This window comes from Megalobrama amblycephala, linkage group LG19, assembly GCF_018812025.1.
Source record: "Megalobrama amblycephala isolate DHTTF-2021 linkage group LG19, ASM1881202v1, whole genome shotgun sequence".
NCBI classification, from domain to species: Eukaryota; Metazoa; Chordata; class Actinopteri; order Cypriniformes; family Xenocyprididae; genus Megalobrama; species Megalobrama amblycephala.
The window spans coordinates 16,895,552-16,911,580 of record NC_063062.1 but is presented as its reverse complement, the minus strand read 5'-3'; the positions used below and the strand labels follow the sequence as shown (position 1 = coordinate 16,911,580).

The following is a 16,029-nucleotide window of genomic DNA, read 5'->3' as shown; positions in this document are numbered from 1 at the left end:
CACAGAACTGTCCTAGAGTGATTTTTGAAGACTTCCGTCCATGTGGCGTCGCTGTTCCACCTCAAAGTTCTGACGCCACTGATTAGGGCGAGCGTGAAGAAGTGCAGGAGCGGATAAACACCGCTATGGCAGCTCATCTGAAAAAACGAGTTTATGAGGAATTCTCTAAAGTTTCTCAGGTGAACACGTAAATCATACATATTGATCATATAATATCATAAAATATGTGTTGGTTGCGGAATATAATTATATGTGATGATATTCGAATAAATGCAAAGCATATTTAGCCTTTAGCATTAGTGTGTATTCATTATTATTGTAATGACAACGGCATTTTTTTCATATTTGTTTGGGTGTGATTGTTTTAGTCAACTTTTATACATTTTTATACGTACATTTATATATTTTCCTCGTCCCACTGACATTTCCCACTCAACATTTCCCTGTCAATTTTTATATTAGGCCTAATATTTAACTTGTGTGTTGTTGGTGATGCTGAAGTTAATATATAAATAACTGTATAAATGTTAAATTCCTTCATGGTTGTGTCTGAGACCTTTTTCACAAAATACCTGAAATATCAGGACTAAGACTCAGTTATTCTTTTTCTCAATTATTATATCAGGCTTTTTGAAATTCCTTATTATAAATTAGATTATGTTTTTAATCATGTTGTCATCTATTCACAGCAGGTGTCTCTTGAGGAGGTTCCTACAAAGAAACTTCGACTGACCAAACCCAGTAAATCAGCCGCTCTTCACATTGACCTGTGTAAAGCCAGCAACCCCACTGATGCTCTGCAGTACCTGCTGAGTTTTGCACGAAAGCCCGTAGAGGCCGAGAGTGTGGAGGGAGTCGTGCGCATACTGCTCGAGCATTATTACAAGGTATCAGAAACTTCATGAAACATTCAAATACACGTTTCTTGATACTGATATTAAATATTTACCACCCACACTTAAAAAAAAAAAAAAAAAAAAAGTGAGACACTTGCACATTCCAGTTTATGTGTTTATAACAAAAAGTAAGATGAGTTATTATATTTAACAACTGTGTCTTTATATGTGTTTATGGTGATGTGGTCTACAGGAGTCTGATAACTCTGTCAGGCTGAAGATCGCCTCTCTGCTGGGTTTATTATCAAAAACCCAAGGCTTCGCTCCAGACTGCATAGTAGACGATGCTATAAACACTCTCAACAATGAAAGTAAGTATAAAATCATAAGACTGTTTAAAAATTTATTTGACAGTATAAATGTCTTGATTGAATGAGTTACACTTAATTTAATGTACATTATCACATATATAAATTTAAGGATATGCTGGGCAGAGTTAATATTGATAATTCAAATTAAGACTAGTTTAAATTCTATTAATTGAAATAAATCTGAAATAACATATAAATATTAGTTAAAAAACTTAAATTAATGAAAATTAGAAATGTTGCCTTGGTTATGAACTGAAATAAGTGTGAGTTGAAGTACTAAAATTATTAACTGAAAATAAATAAAACCAAAACTGAAAAGTACATTAAACCTGAATAGCAATATTTAAATAAAATAAAATAAAATAAAATGACAAAAGCAGATAAAATTACTATATATTTAACTAAAATTAACATGAAAAATTGAATTTACCTCGGCATAGTTAAATAACAAGAGTTCAGTACATGGAAATGACATACAGTGAGTCTCAAACTCCATTGTTTCCTCCTTCTTATATAAATCTCATTTGTTTAAAAGACCTCCGAAAAACAGGCGAATCTCAACATAACACCGACTGTTACGTAACAGTCGGGATCATTAATATGCACGCCCCCAATATTTGCATATGCCAGCTCATGTTCAAGGCATTACACAAGGGCAGCCAGTATTAACAGACTAGGTAAGCAAGCAAGAACAACAGCGAAAAATGGCAGATGGAGCAATAATAACTGACATGATCCATGATAACATTTATAGTGATATTTTTAAATATCAGCATGCATGACGAACACTTTGTAAAGATCCATTTTGAGGGTTATATTAGCCGTGTGAACTTTGTTTATGCTGTTTAAGGCAGTCGAGAGCTCGGGGGCGGGGGAGCGTGAGATTTAAAGGGGCCGCGCACTGAATCAGTGCATATATAATTATGGCTCAAAATAGGCAGTTAAAAAAATTAATTAAAAAAAATCTATGGGGTATTTTGAGCTGAAACTTCACAGACACGTTCAGGGGACACCTTAGACTTATATTACGTCTTGTTAAAACTGGTTCTAGGGCACCTTTAATGCAAGGTGGTGTGAATATGCTTTTCTAGTCTGGGTAGATTAGTTTGGGTTAATCTTGTGTGGAAATTGGATTTTTCTAAGAATTTCATTTGTGTTTTAGAGTCTCATCAGGTTCTGGCGCAGCTGCTGGACACGCTACTGATCATTGGTACTCAACTCCCAGACAAGATCGCTGTCATTCAGAGACTTATAGATGTGGCCTGCAAGGTGACTGCAATAACTAAGATTTCTTCCATTCCTATAATACTGCAATCATACTTTTTGGCAGTGCCAATATTCATACTGATTTCATAAGCTTTTTAACAGCTTTTATATTATTCTGAATCTGAATTATGATTATTTTTTAATATTTTACTTTGATGCCCCATTTTACCTCAGCATCTCTCAAGCACTTATTTTGGGGTGAGAAATAAGTGTCTCCAGCTCTTGGGCTGTCTGGGGACGGTTGATAAGCCTCTCAGTAAAGAGACTGATGCCGGACTTGGAGCACAAACGTCACCCATACGGGATGTACAGAGTTTGATCAGCGACTATTTTCAGGACCAGGACCCTCGTGTCCGCACCGCTGCCATCAAAGCCATGGTACATGGGCTCTGTTGAATAATGTGTTGTTAAAACTGCATTTATTGCCACTTTCTTTAAATGACCTGTGTGTTTTTCTTTCTCCCATCAGCTGCAACTACATGAAAGAGGGATGAAAATTCAACAGACTATTTATAACCAGGTCAAGACAAATTATAATAATCTTACACTACCATTTAAGTTTGGGGTTTGTCAATTTGGGGTTTGTCTCTTCTGCTCACCAAGGCTGCATTTATTTGATTAAAAATACAGTAAAAACAGTAATATTGTAAAATATGATTACAGTTTAAATTAACCGTTTTCTATTAAAATGTATTTAAAAATATAATTTATCCCTGTGATGCAAAGCTGAATTTTCAGCGTCATTACTCCAGTCTTCAGTGTCACATGATCCTTCAGAAATCATTCTAATGCTGATTTGCTGATCAAGAAACATTTCTTATTATTATCAATGTTGAAAGTAGTTGAGCTGCTCCATATTTTCGTGGAAAAAATTTTCAGGATTCTTTTATGAATAAAAAATTCAAAAGAACTGCATTTAATTGAAATAGAAATCATTTGTAACATTATAAATCAATGTAAGGCATCCTTGCTGAATAAAAGTATTAATTTCTTTCAAAAAAATAAAAATAAAAAAAACTTACTGACCCCAAACCTTTGAACGGTAGTGTATGTTTTAAATTAATCATTATATTGAGCATGAGATTACAAAAGGAATCTTTAATAACTAACTTATGAATGTTTCATCTCTTGGACAGGCCTGTAAGCTCTTGAGTGATGATTATGAGCAGGTTCGCTCAGCAGCGGTTCAGATGGTTTGGGTTCTGAGCCAGCTTTATCCTGAGAGGTAGAGGGTCAATTTTTACTAGCTTTCTGTGTTTTTGGCATTGTTATATGTGCATTCTTCTCTGACATATTGTTTATTTAAGCATGCACTTTTTAATTATAATTCTTATTTATTTATCCAAAAAGTATAGTGAGATACAAACATTGCAAAATGTGTTACTTAATCACATGACATAACAAATATTTTCCACTTATAACAAATGGACATATTATCATACCCTTAGCTGAGATAAAACCTACACATTCCCTTAAAGGATTAGTTCAATTTAAAATGAAAATTACCCCAAGATTTACTCACCATCAAGCCATCCTATAGGTGTATATGACTTTCTTCTTCCTGATGAACACAATCTGAGTTATATTAATAAATATCCTGATGCATCCATGCTTTATAATGGCAGTGAACGGGACCAATGAGTATAAAGCTCAAGAAAGTGGATCCATCCACACCGCTCCAGGGGGTATGACCTCCTTCCGTATTCAACTTACAAAAAACTTTTTACGTAGGACATAGTGTAAGTGTTTTGAACTGCGAGAGGCATTACACTTTCTTCGTAAGTTGAATAAGAAAGGTGGTCTGGTGGAAACTAGATATTTTACTTTATAACTTAAATTTGGATATTTTTCTTACACGAATGCATTGCTTTGCTTCAAAATGCCTTTATTAACCCCCCGGAGCCGTGTGGAGTATGTTTATGATGGGTGGATGCACTTTCTTGAGCTTCATACTCATGGGTCCTCTTCTCTGCCATTATAAAGCTCGGATGTGTCAGGACATTTATTAATATAACTCCAATTGTGTTCATCAGAAAGAAAGTCATATACACCTAGGATGGCTTGAGGGTGAGTAAATCTTGGGGTAATTTTCATTTTAAATTTAAATAATCCTTAAAAAAAAAATCAATCCAATCCAAACTAAACTGACATACAAACCAGCAACCAAAAACATTATTTTCCCAACATTCAGAAGATAGTAATTGAATAGTATTTGTTGCTAAACAAAATCTGGTTATATAGGGTTATATACTCATAGTACGTATCCAAACTCTCCATATTAGTGTAAACAAGTTTTAATCTTAAGCATAGATGAATTTCTCCATCACATATTATAATGTAGTATGTCCAACCAGTCTTTAAGAGTAGGTAATTGCAGCCATCGCTTTTTTGCTTTCTTATGGTAGTTTCAATTCAAGAAATTCAAGGATGAAACCTTTTTAACATAGATTTGAAGTCGGTGCCGATAGCCTAGTGGTTAGTGCGCCGACATATGGTGCAAATGCGTTTACGGCGACCTGAGTTCGATTCCCGTCTCGAGGTCCCTTGCCTCCCTCTCTCTGCCCAGTGCTTTCCTGTCTGCTCTCTGCTGTCCTCTCCAAATAAAGGCACAAAAAGCCCATAAATATAACTTTAAAAAAAAACATGGATTTGAACACTGAACTGTCTTGTGCAATAACAGCATTGTTCCCATCCCCTCCTCCAATGAGGAGATCCGACTGGTGGACGACTCCTTTGGGAAGATCTGTCACATGGTCAGTGATGGTTCGTGGGTAGTCAGAGTGCAAGCTGCAAAACTGCTGGTAAGTTTTGGGTGTGTTTGTAGCATATATGCATAGCCACATGATTAATTTCTTATCACTTGTCCATCTAACTGTTTCACTCTCTCTCTCAGGGCTCAATGCACCAAGTCAGCCCTCATTTTCTGGAGCAGACTTTGGACAAGAAGCTGATGTCAGATCTCAGGGTATTTACACACATCAAATGATGAAAAGCACACAAAAAACAAACATTCAAGAAATATTAAAAAAATTATGTTCTCATTCTATCTTAGAGGAAACGTACTGCTCATGAGCGAGCAAAAGAGTTGTACGCTTCTGGAGAGTTCTCGTCTGGACGGCGATGGGCCGACGACGCTCCCAAAGAGAAAGTCGACACTACCGGTGTAAACCTCATCGACTCTGGAGCCTGTGGGGCGTTTGTTCACGGGCTGGAAGACGAGATGTACGGTATGTATTTCAAAACACAGCCATTATTTTTGAGGACATTTTTAGCAATTTGTACCAGAGCCCGTTTATTCATTTGGTATCGTTTTTCACAGAGGTGCGTATCGCTGCGGTAGAGGCGCTCTGTTCCCTCGCCCAATCGTCACCAAGCTTTGCTGAAAAATGTCTTGACTTCCTGGTGGACATGTTTAATGATGAAATCGAGGAGGTGCGGCTGCAGTCCATCCATGTGTTGCGACAGATCTCGACTCACATCACCCTCAGAGAAGACCAGCTGGACACTGTCCTTGCTGTACTGGAGGTGCGATTGGATCGTATTTAAATATAATCGCAATTTTTTGCCAAATTGTGAAGCCCTATAAACAAGCACGGCAGCCCTTATATCAGGCCAATTAATTGAACATTCATTACAGGACTCGTCGCGGGACATTCGCGAGGCCCTGCATGAGTTGCTGTGTTACACTAATGTGTCCACTAAGGAGTGCATCCAGCTGGCCCTCCTGGAACTCCTGAAGAACCTCACCAAGTACCCAACTGACCGCAACTCAGTCTGGAAGTGAGTTCCAGTGGCTGTTCCTGTCTGTTTCTCACTGGCATTCGGTCCCATTCTTAGTCTTCTTCTTTTTTTTCCCCCTTCAATCCAGATGTTTGAAGTTTCTCGGTGCTCGACACCCGACCCTAGTGCTGCCGATTGTCCCTGAGCTACTAAGCACACATCCGTATTTTGACACTCCAGAACCAGACATGGACGACCCTGCCTGTATCCTGCACATTTGATATGACAATGTCAATGCATATTACTATTTACATAAGTATTTACATTTAGACTTTGGTTTTGTTAAAGGGATGGTTCATCCAAAAATGAAAATTCTGTCATCATTTACTCCCCCTCAAGTTGTTCCAAACCTGTAGAAATTTCTTTGTTCTGCTGTACGCAAAGAAAGATATTTGGAAGAATGTTTATAATTAAGCAGCTCTCGCCCCCCATTGATTTCCATACTATTATTTTCCTTATGGTAGTCAATGGGTGGGCGAAATCTCCTTGGTTACTAACATTCTTCCAAATATCTTCCTTTGTGTTCGACAGAAGAAAGAAACTCATACAGGTTTGGAACAACTTGAGGGGGAGTGAACGATGACAGAATTTTCATTTTTGGTTGAATTATCCCTTTATCCCTTTAAAAGTGATGAATAATACAACAGATGTAATTTGCATTGAATCCCGAATGACAGAAGTTAATCTGAATATGAATATTCAGGCTTAAACACATTTCCAAACATCTGATTTCATGTGTTTATTTGCTGTTCACAGTTTTCTGTGATTTTCATAATTTCTGCTGCCTGTGTGTTCAGAGATGTGTCTGTTCAAATGCTTATTTTCCTGACCCGAGTGTGTTCAGACATTGCTGTTTTAGTTCTGGTCTTCAACGCAGCCAAATCCTGTCCCACCATGCCAGCTCTATTCTCAGATCACACGTTCCGGCACTACGCCTACCTGCGTGACAGCTTGTCCCACCTGGTTCCACACCTCAGAGTGAGAAACCTGCCTGCAGCCTTTTATTCTATTTAAATATAATATACACTGTCGTTTAGACGTTTGAGGTCAGTATGATTTTTTTTTTTTTTTTTTTGAAAGAAGTTGATATTTTTATTCAGCAAAGATGCATTAAATAGATCAAAATTGACAGTAAAGACATTAATGATGCAAAAGATTTCTGTCTGAAATAAATGCTGTTCTTTTGAACTATCCATCAAAGAATAAAATAAAAAGTATCACGGTTTCCACAAAAATATGAAGCAGCACAACTGTTTTAAACACTAATAATAACATTAATACATGCCTTGAGCAGCAAATCAGCATATTAGAATAACTTCTGAAGGATCATTAGACACTGAAGACTGGAGTAATGATGCTGAAAATTCAGCTTTGCCGTCACAGGAACAATGAGAACATTTTAAAATATATTTAAATACAAGAGTTATTTAAAAAAAAGTTAATATTTCACAATATTGCTGTATTTTTGATCAAATAAATGCAGCCCTGATGAGCCTATGAGACTTTAAATATTAAAAAAATTCTTATTGACCCCAAACCTTTGTGTATGCTATTTTAGTGCTGTAATAAAGCCCTATGAGACTCATTAAATACTTGTTTTATCAATGTATGATTCATTCATTTCTTTATTTATCTTCCATATCTTTTGTGTATGTTTTCTCTCTCAGTTGCCAGGCAGAAAGCAGACTGCTAGTTCAGGTCTGGAGGCATCTGGTGTAGGTTCAGGCAGTCTGGATTCAGCACAGAACTTCCTTCAGGACAGTCTAATTCGGGTCAGCGCCCTTCAGAACCTGGAAACACCTGGTGCTCAAGATCTCCTGGAGTTTACCATCAGGTTCAAACCTTTAATAAACTACACCTAGATTATTTTCAGGCCTCTCAATAAGGTGTTTGTAAAGATGATTTTTATTTGTCACATGCAGAGATCTGCAGCGGTTGGGGGAGCTGCAGACTGAGTTGGCCGGTTCTGCAGATTTCTGTGCCACATATCTGCGCTGCCAACTACTGCTTACCAAGGTGAATACAAATATACTGCGCTAATACTTTTATTCAACAAGGATGCATTAAATTTATCAGAAATTACAGTAAAGACATTTATAATTAAGATTTCTATTTCAAATAAATGCTGTGCTTTTGAACTTTCTATTCATCAAAGAATCCTGAAAAAATGCATCACAGTTTCCACAAAAATATGAAGCAGCACAACATCTTGAGCAGCAAATCAACATATTAGAATGATTTCTGAATGATCATGTGACACTGTCTAGAGTAATGATGCTGAAAATTCAGCTTTGCATCACAGAAATAAATTTGATTTTAAAATATATAAAAATACAAAACAGTTATTAAAGTTTTTAGTATTTCTGATCAAACTTTGACCACTTTTTTAATTTACTTTATTTTTTAGCTTTGATGAGCATCAGAGGCTTCTTTCAAAAACATGAAAAATATCTTACCGACCCCAAACCTTTGTACTATTCAACAGGCTTATCCATAATTTGTATTTTCTTTCAACCCCAGGCACTTCAGGAGAAGTTATGGACCATGGCTGTTCCGCTCTGTCTTAAACAGAACGCCAAAGTTTCAACAGCCGCTCGACAGGTATATCCTACCCAAGTTAATTTAAACCACAGCTGTCCCACCAAAACATTTGACTACTGATGTATTATTGTTATCATTTGTGATGTGCGACAGATCCTGGATGAGACCTATAAGCTGGAGTTCTTGTACAGTGGTCTGGAGACGCAGCAGATTGCTACTATTCACAACGTCCGACTGCAGGCGAAAGCGTTGCAGCTCATCCTAACCGCACGATCCAAACGAGGGTCAGCACTTACTAATAAACTTTCTAAAGCAAAAAAATCTTAAAGATTTGAAACTGATGATCTTTACTCTTCTGAATAACAGAGTTGATCGTGTTATTGGCATTTGTGAGAAGTTCCTGCAGGATGTGGAGTCGTTTCAAAGGTAAAAACACTTCATGTTAAGGCAAGCTCACACAACACGACTTTTGGCTGGATTTTGCTGTCACAGACAGATTTCCAAGGTCTGCGACAAAACCCCCTGGATCACGGCCAAATTGATGCTCGTTGCGGTCACCGGTGCTCGCTAAGTATGAGCAGCAACATGATCTGAGCGTTTCTTGAGCGATCACTTCATAACTAAAATATACACTTTATAAATAAAATATACAATACAAATATAGTTATAAAAGTTATTCAGTCAAGAACAGCAAGTGAATTTTCTCTGTCTTTTGTTGTTTAGCCGCGTTTTCACCGAAATGACCTGGAACGATTTGTCCCAGGAACTTTTTTCCCCCAGACCCTTTGTTGTCTTCGTTTCCATCACGGTCTAAAGTACCATAAAATTAGTCTGGTGACGTAGGACTGCGCCCAACTTTCCATTTCCCACTGGATTTTGTCCTCCGCAATATAAGCTTAATAAAGCCTGAACCCCATTGTCGGTCGTATTTTTTTAACTCCATTGTTGATTCGAATAGCAAACAACTCTTACTGCACGTACCACAACAGACTTTTAAAAATGGAAATAAAATACTGTGTGGAGTCAACCAATCAGTATGTTCAGTGCCCACGTCCCAACCCTGAAAGTTCCTGAACTTTGAAAAAGTACTACCTCGTGAGCAGGGACTTTCTGAAGGGGAAATTTTTATCCAGAACTTCATTTAGACCCTGGTCCCTGCGATCGAAACACACAGAGTACCACCCCAGAGTCCTTAGTTCCTGGGGAAAGTTCCTGCGGTGGAAACGCAGCTTTTGATTAACGTTATTATTGAGACTGCAGCAGGAATATTAGGCTGCTGTCACTTTAAGAGCTTCACAGATCCACTATAATGCGTTTTCTTTGTCAACTTTTTACGTTTATAGCCAACTGTGTTTTTGAGGATATTTTGACATTTTTGTATGTATTTGTTCGTTCAAGTGTAAAAAGACGTGCTTGAATAAGTTTAAATTTTATATTAAAATGCACACAAAGGAATTAATAAGAGGAATCGAAATTTTATTTTTTACAACAAGTATCCGATTCCAAAATTGGAAACAATTTTCGATTCCCAACCCTACTCATCAGCGTTGCGTTGTGTAGAATGCATGCTGCTATGACAAGACAACAACAGATGACAAGAAACCTTGTTGTGTAGTGCGGTGTTTCCCAACCCTGTTCCTGGAGGCACACCAACAGTACACATTTTGAATGTCTCCCTTATCTGAACCATATATTTCTGGTCTTGGAGTTTCTACTAACGAACTGATGAGTTGAATCAGTTTGATTAGGAAGATTTGGAAAATGTGCACTGTTAGTGTGCCTCCAGGAACAGGGTTGGGAAACACTGGTGCAGTATGAGCACAACAGCAATTCATGTAGTCCAGTAGTGTGAGCTTGTCCTTACTCAAAGATGCTGTGTTATAAATGCATCAAATCTTGATCTATGTGTATCTATGTCTGAATATTCTTGTCTTTCCATTCTCAGGCTCTTCATGACAGAGTTGCCTCATTTCCAGGACAGTTTTGTGGAGAAACTCCTAGAGTTGATGCCCAGGCTGACGTCCTGCAAACCTCTTGATCTGGTTAAAATCTTTCAGACCACACTGCGGCAAAGCAGATTTATCCATCTCAAACTACCTGAGCAGGTGCGCTTACGCACAAACAGCTTCAAGAAAATATAGGAAATAGATTATTTGTTCCCAAACATTTGTTGGATAATCCCTTTTTCTATTTATTTTGGTTTGTCAGATCCACAGGGCGTCAGCGACGATTATTGAGCCGACAGGAGAATCAGACAACCCTTTGAGATTCACCTCCGGTCTGGTGGTGGCGTTAGATATAGATGCTACTCTTGAACATATACAAGACCCACAGATGACAGTCAAAGTGCAGGTTAGATGCTTTAACCTCATTTCTTTTCGGTTAAATCACATAAAAACAAAGAAAGAAAAAATGACTCTATTTTCATAATGCACATTCAAGTTTTTTTGAAAGGACTTCAGCTTTTCAATCATTTGTAGACACATTTCACCATCCAATCATTCCTAAGTCATACATTCAAATACCACCTTACATATTCCTGTTGCTCAAACAGTAGCGCATGGCACAAGCGATGCCAAGGTCATGGGTTTGATCCCCAGGGAATTCATGAACTGTTAAGAATTTTACCTGAATGCATTGCAAGTCGCGTTGGATAAAAGTGTCTGCCCATTGCATAAATGTCAATATTCTGTCATTGTTTTGGGCATAAAATTACATAGAGCATTTCAAATTTGCTTTAAATCAGTTTAATTCAATTTGTGTACAATTTACAATGATCATCAACTTTTTTCTTCATCCTCCCACAGGTGCTGTATCCAGATGGACAGTCTCACATAATCCACCCCAAACCTGGAGATTTCAGGACCCCAGGACCCGGACGTGTGCGACTGATCACACAGGTTTATCTCTCTCATTCTGCCTGGACAGGTACGTATCCTTTCTGAAATGTGTCTTTTTCTGCTGATTGTAACAGACACATGCACATCAAGGCATCAGTTGTATATTTTTGGTCAAGCATCATTATGCAGAAACTATTCTTTGTGTCTTGTCCTTGTATAACATAATGTTGCAAACACCAAGACAAATCCTTCTCTGCTGGTAGCTAACAGCATGAACCCTTCACGGTTCCACAGATATAAATAGAACTGCATCTAGTCCAACAAGGCGGCGTATTGCTCGAGTTATTTTATATCTGTGTCTGTGTGACCAGAAGAATACTGAGCACCTCGGTTGAGGCTGAATGCATTTCTGCTAGGGAGCAAATCAAAACTGATGCCATTTATTCATACTTTTTTTTTTTTTACTTTTCCAAAGGTTCTCAGAAGCAGAAGGCATAATTTAGTTATATAGCATCAATAGTTGTGAACGGAAACTACAACAAATATAATTTTTGCCTTCCCATTTGCCCCAATAGCATAGAAAAAGTCCACAATAGAGTTTCTATGACTTTCCAAAAGAGATTTAAAAAAAAAAATTAAAAAACATTATTAGGTGTCAGATTTTCTGTCACTTCCTCAGCTGTTAGTATTAGAAACACTCATGCAGCAGCTGTAAAGGGCTCCTTTTATGCATTTGAGGGGAGGGGAGCCTCGACTCTAGTCTTGACTTTTCTTCCGGGAATGAACACAATATCATTTAAATAATTCCAGCTAAAGATATACGCAAAAAAGGGGAGAAGCCTGGTGATGATTATTGTAAGGGGCATGACATTTCCCAAACCCGCTCAAAGCGGTTGACCAATCATAACACACTGGTCCAGCAGACCAATCAGAGCACGTTGTGCTTTTTGGAAGGAGGGGCTTCATAGAGACCAGAATTAAGCTGCATTCACGTCACCTCGTACTTACCGGAATCTTGAAATGACAACACGTGACGTTATATTCGGAGCTGTTCACGTCCTTTTGGTCCTTGGACTGGGAATTATGCGTTTCCATGGCACCACTATCAACGCCTAATAAATCAATCTACAGCGGTCAGGTGGTACAGTGGCCACGTGGTACATCTGGGAGCTTTCAGAAAACTCCCAGCTTACAAGCTGTAACTACGATCTCTACGAGGACGTGAACGCTTTTTACAAGCTAGAATCTCGTAACTACAGGAATTACAAGGCCGCGTGAACGCACCTTTAAACAGAGCGTTACTGACAGACTGGGAAGTGAGGTGTTGCAACTGTCAAATATGTGGAAAAATGTTTTTAAAAAAAAAATCAACCGTGAAACCTTATTCTAATAGACCCCAAAAACCAAAATCAAGACTTTTACAGTTTTCTGTAATTTAATACGAAGGTAATAAAACTCAATAGTGTTATAAATGTACATTAAACTTTTTTTAAAATTTAAATACTTCTGATGTTAATAAGTGTGGAAATGCATTCAGTACAACTCATAAGTGCATGTTATTCCAAGGAAGAAGAAAAAAGTGTAATTTATAACCTAACGTTTTTTCATTCTCACTAAATATTCTGTTTTGCACGGACATTCTTGGGATTACTGAAGTAAAACTGTTTGCAAATAATGTTTAAAGCTGACTAACGAATTGCAGAAAGATATTATTTACAACTAAAGTGTTTTGGTATACTACACTAACAAAAGTACCTTGGAGTACCATGTAAATACCGTAGTACTTTAATGTGTATATATATCATAGGAGTACCATCTGTTACTGTCCCAGTGTCAAGTAGAATGTAATCTGAAGTACATGTCATGTTTATGTGTTTTTACTCTCAGAACCCTGTCAGATTGAAGTGCGGTTGCTTCTGGCCTACAGCACCAGCAGCTGTAAACTATCTGTCTCTAAACCTGCATGGAACGAGAGTATGGACGGTCTCCCCACCAGCGAGAGCTCGATTGAGGGCACAATCCACCTCAGCAAACCCGTTAAAGTATTCATTATGCCCAAACCAGCTCGTCGCTGACCTGTGTACAGAGGAATCCAGGCTATATGTGTGTGTGTGTGTGTCAGAGAGAGAGAGAGAGAGAGAGAAAGAGAGAGAGAGAGAGAAATTAACAGCCAACACAAAATCAAATGTTTTCACAATTATGCTTTATCTTGAATAAATCGTTTTTGTTCATTTGTATCACTTGTGTGTGTGATAATGGGGTATTTTCACAGCCTACATCCAAAGAACAGTCGATTAATGATAAAGCAAATAACATTTTCATTAAAGGAAAGAAAACAATTTCCGCCAACACCCCAGAGTGCAAATTAAGTATCTTGTAAGACAATAATGTTAATTTGAAGTGTAAGGCACTTTTAACACATCATTAAATTAATTAGCTGGTTGTGTAAATGATGTCATCAGCAGGTGGAGTGGAAAACCCCGCCCACTTTAGCTCCCTGTCCTGCCAGAGCGTTATATTCTTTAACAGCCTGCTCGGTCTGGAACACCCTGACGTCTACACCCTGATTCTTCACATAATCTAAGGTGGAGGGAGGCACCTGAAACAAACAGATTAGGTTATTTAAGGATTTAAATATTCAGATGATGGACCGCGCTGATCACCAATTCACAATGCTACCTGTAGAGCTTCACTCATTCCTCTTCCTATGACCAGCGTCTGCACCCCTTTCCTCAGGACCTCATCCAGATCAGCTGGCTGGACACCTGGATAATGCTGGCAGGAGCATAGATTCACTTAATTTAGGCAGATCTCTAATAAATAACATTTTAAGCAAACTGGTTGAACTACAAGACCATATTAAAGGATTAGTCCACTTTTAAATAAACTTTTCCTGATAATTTACTCATCCCCATGCCATCCAAGATGTTCATGTCTTTCCTTCATCAGTCGAAAATAAATTTCTACTTGCGGAAAAAAACGAAACTGGCACCGCGTTCGTCCCATAAGTAGAATTCGAAAGGCGTAGGATATACAGCGTAAGCGTTTTGAAGAATGTGGAAATAGGAAGTACGTTCAAGGCGATATTTTGTGTTTATAAAGCATATACAGTTGTATTTTTTTTTTTTTTTAAATGACCGATCGTTTCACTAGAAAAGACCCTTATTCCTTGTCTGGTATCATTTAAAGCCCTTTGAAGCTGCACTGAAACTGTCATTTTGACATTCAACCGTTTGGAGGCCATTGAAGTCCACTATAAAGAGAATAATCCTGGAATATTTTAATCAAAAACCTTAATTTCTTTTCGACTGACGAAAGAAAGACATGAACATCCTGGATGACATGGGAGTAAATTATCAGGAAAAGTTTTTTTAAAAGTGGACTAATCCTTTAATGTTTGGGTCTTTACATAGTTCCCAATGCAATAGAATGCACTGCAAGTTGCTTTGGATAAAAGCATCTAATGCATAAAAGTAAGTGTATATATTATAAAAGTGCAATGAATACTAAATCAGATTTTACAGTGCATACATTGCCATTTTTATGAAAATATCTAATTATAAGAAGATAATGTAATAAGATGAGGATGATTTTACAGTGTGATCTGGTGTTCATCTTACATCTGTGCCGGTTTCACGCCAGTCCCAGGCACGGCTGCCACCCGGCCACACTTTACAGTCTTTATAGGATGCGGAGCAACCTTTGACCTTCATGTGGCCCCAGGATAAGGAAGCAATCTCTGGAGAAGACATGATCAGCTTTCCTGTTACGGAGTGGAAGACAAATCAGGTGCATTTATTCGTTAAGTCTTTTTCTTGACTTTTTACATTGCATTATACTATATTACTTTTGTACTACCATGTTTTTTGGACAAGTACCATGCTAGTTACTTCAAGTGCCAATTAAAAACATTGGTACATCAAATATGTTAAAAATCTTTCAGTACCATAGTATTACCATCTGACACAATCGTTGTACGAGATGTCGCTCCAATCAACCCTAACTGCTTTTTAAACATTTAAATAACTTAAAATACAATTTATAAATGATAAACCTACACAACTTAGAAGCATATAACAAAATCTACATTCTCTGATTTAAAACGAGGTTTGTATTCATGCAACTAAATATTTTATTACAAAAACATCTTTAAATACACTTACAACTCATGCACTATGAATGTATTTTTGATTTATATTATATAATCTTGCCTCGGACTGCAACTCAATCTTGCTTGTGTTGTGTTTCTCTTCATGTGACGGCCGGACACACCCACCACGTACGTCACTGGCGTACGCTTCAGCCGTCTACGCTGATTGGCTGCCGTTCAGTGACGTACCAAAAGCTGGAGTCAGTCAACGGCATGGTCCACATCCTCTCTGCTGCCACTAGGGT

The 16,029-nt window shown here is 37.8% G+C and overlaps 2 protein-coding genes across 4 annotated transcripts; one reads left to right on the top strand and one right to left on the bottom strand.

Moving 5' to 3' along the window:
• The first annotated feature begins 22 nt into the window (after positions 1-22).
• ints4 (integrator complex subunit 4) lies at positions 23-13,871 on the top strand. 2 transcript variants are annotated; one of them, XM_048168461.1, is made up of 23 exons: positions 23-179; positions 690-887; positions 1,090-1,207; positions 2,370-2,476; positions 2,648-2,851; positions 2,943-2,993; positions 3,610-3,698; positions 5,154-5,274; positions 5,367-5,438; positions 5,526-5,700; positions 5,793-5,998; positions 6,111-6,253; positions 6,342-6,457; positions 7,098-7,231; positions 7,921-8,087; positions 8,176-8,269; positions 8,774-8,854; positions 8,948-9,078; positions 9,161-9,220; positions 10,740-10,899; positions 11,003-11,146; positions 11,602-11,722; positions 13,522-13,871. In XM_048168461.1, the coding sequence occupies exons 1-23, from the start codon at positions 126-128 to the stop codon at positions 13,707-13,709; spliced, it is 2,934 nt and encodes a 977-aa protein (XP_048024418.1). In that variant the 5' UTR covers positions 23-125; the 3' UTR covers positions 13,710-13,871. The 2 variants fall into 2 exon arrangements, with proteins under 2 accessions (XP_048024418.1, XP_048024419.1); XM_048168462.1 differs by having other exon boundaries at positions 29-179; positions 693-887.
• aamdc (adipogenesis associated, Mth938 domain containing) lies at positions 13,821-15,996 on the bottom strand. Of its 2 annotated transcripts, none has more exons than XM_048168472.1 (4): positions 15,846-15,996; positions 15,255-15,397; positions 14,314-14,409; positions 13,821-14,233 (listed from the first exon to the last, which is right to left on the bottom strand). In XM_048168472.1, the coding sequence occupies exons 2-4, from the start codon at positions 15,384-15,386 to the stop codon at positions 14,093-14,095; spliced, it is 369 nt and encodes a 122-aa protein (XP_048024429.1). In that variant the 5' UTR covers positions 15,387-15,397; positions 15,846-15,996; the 3' UTR covers positions 13,821-14,092. The 2 variants fall into 2 exon arrangements, with proteins under 2 accessions (XP_048024429.1, XP_048024430.1); XM_048168473.1 differs by having other exon boundaries at positions 15,798-15,924.
• Positions 15,997-16,029: the final 33 nt, after the last annotated feature.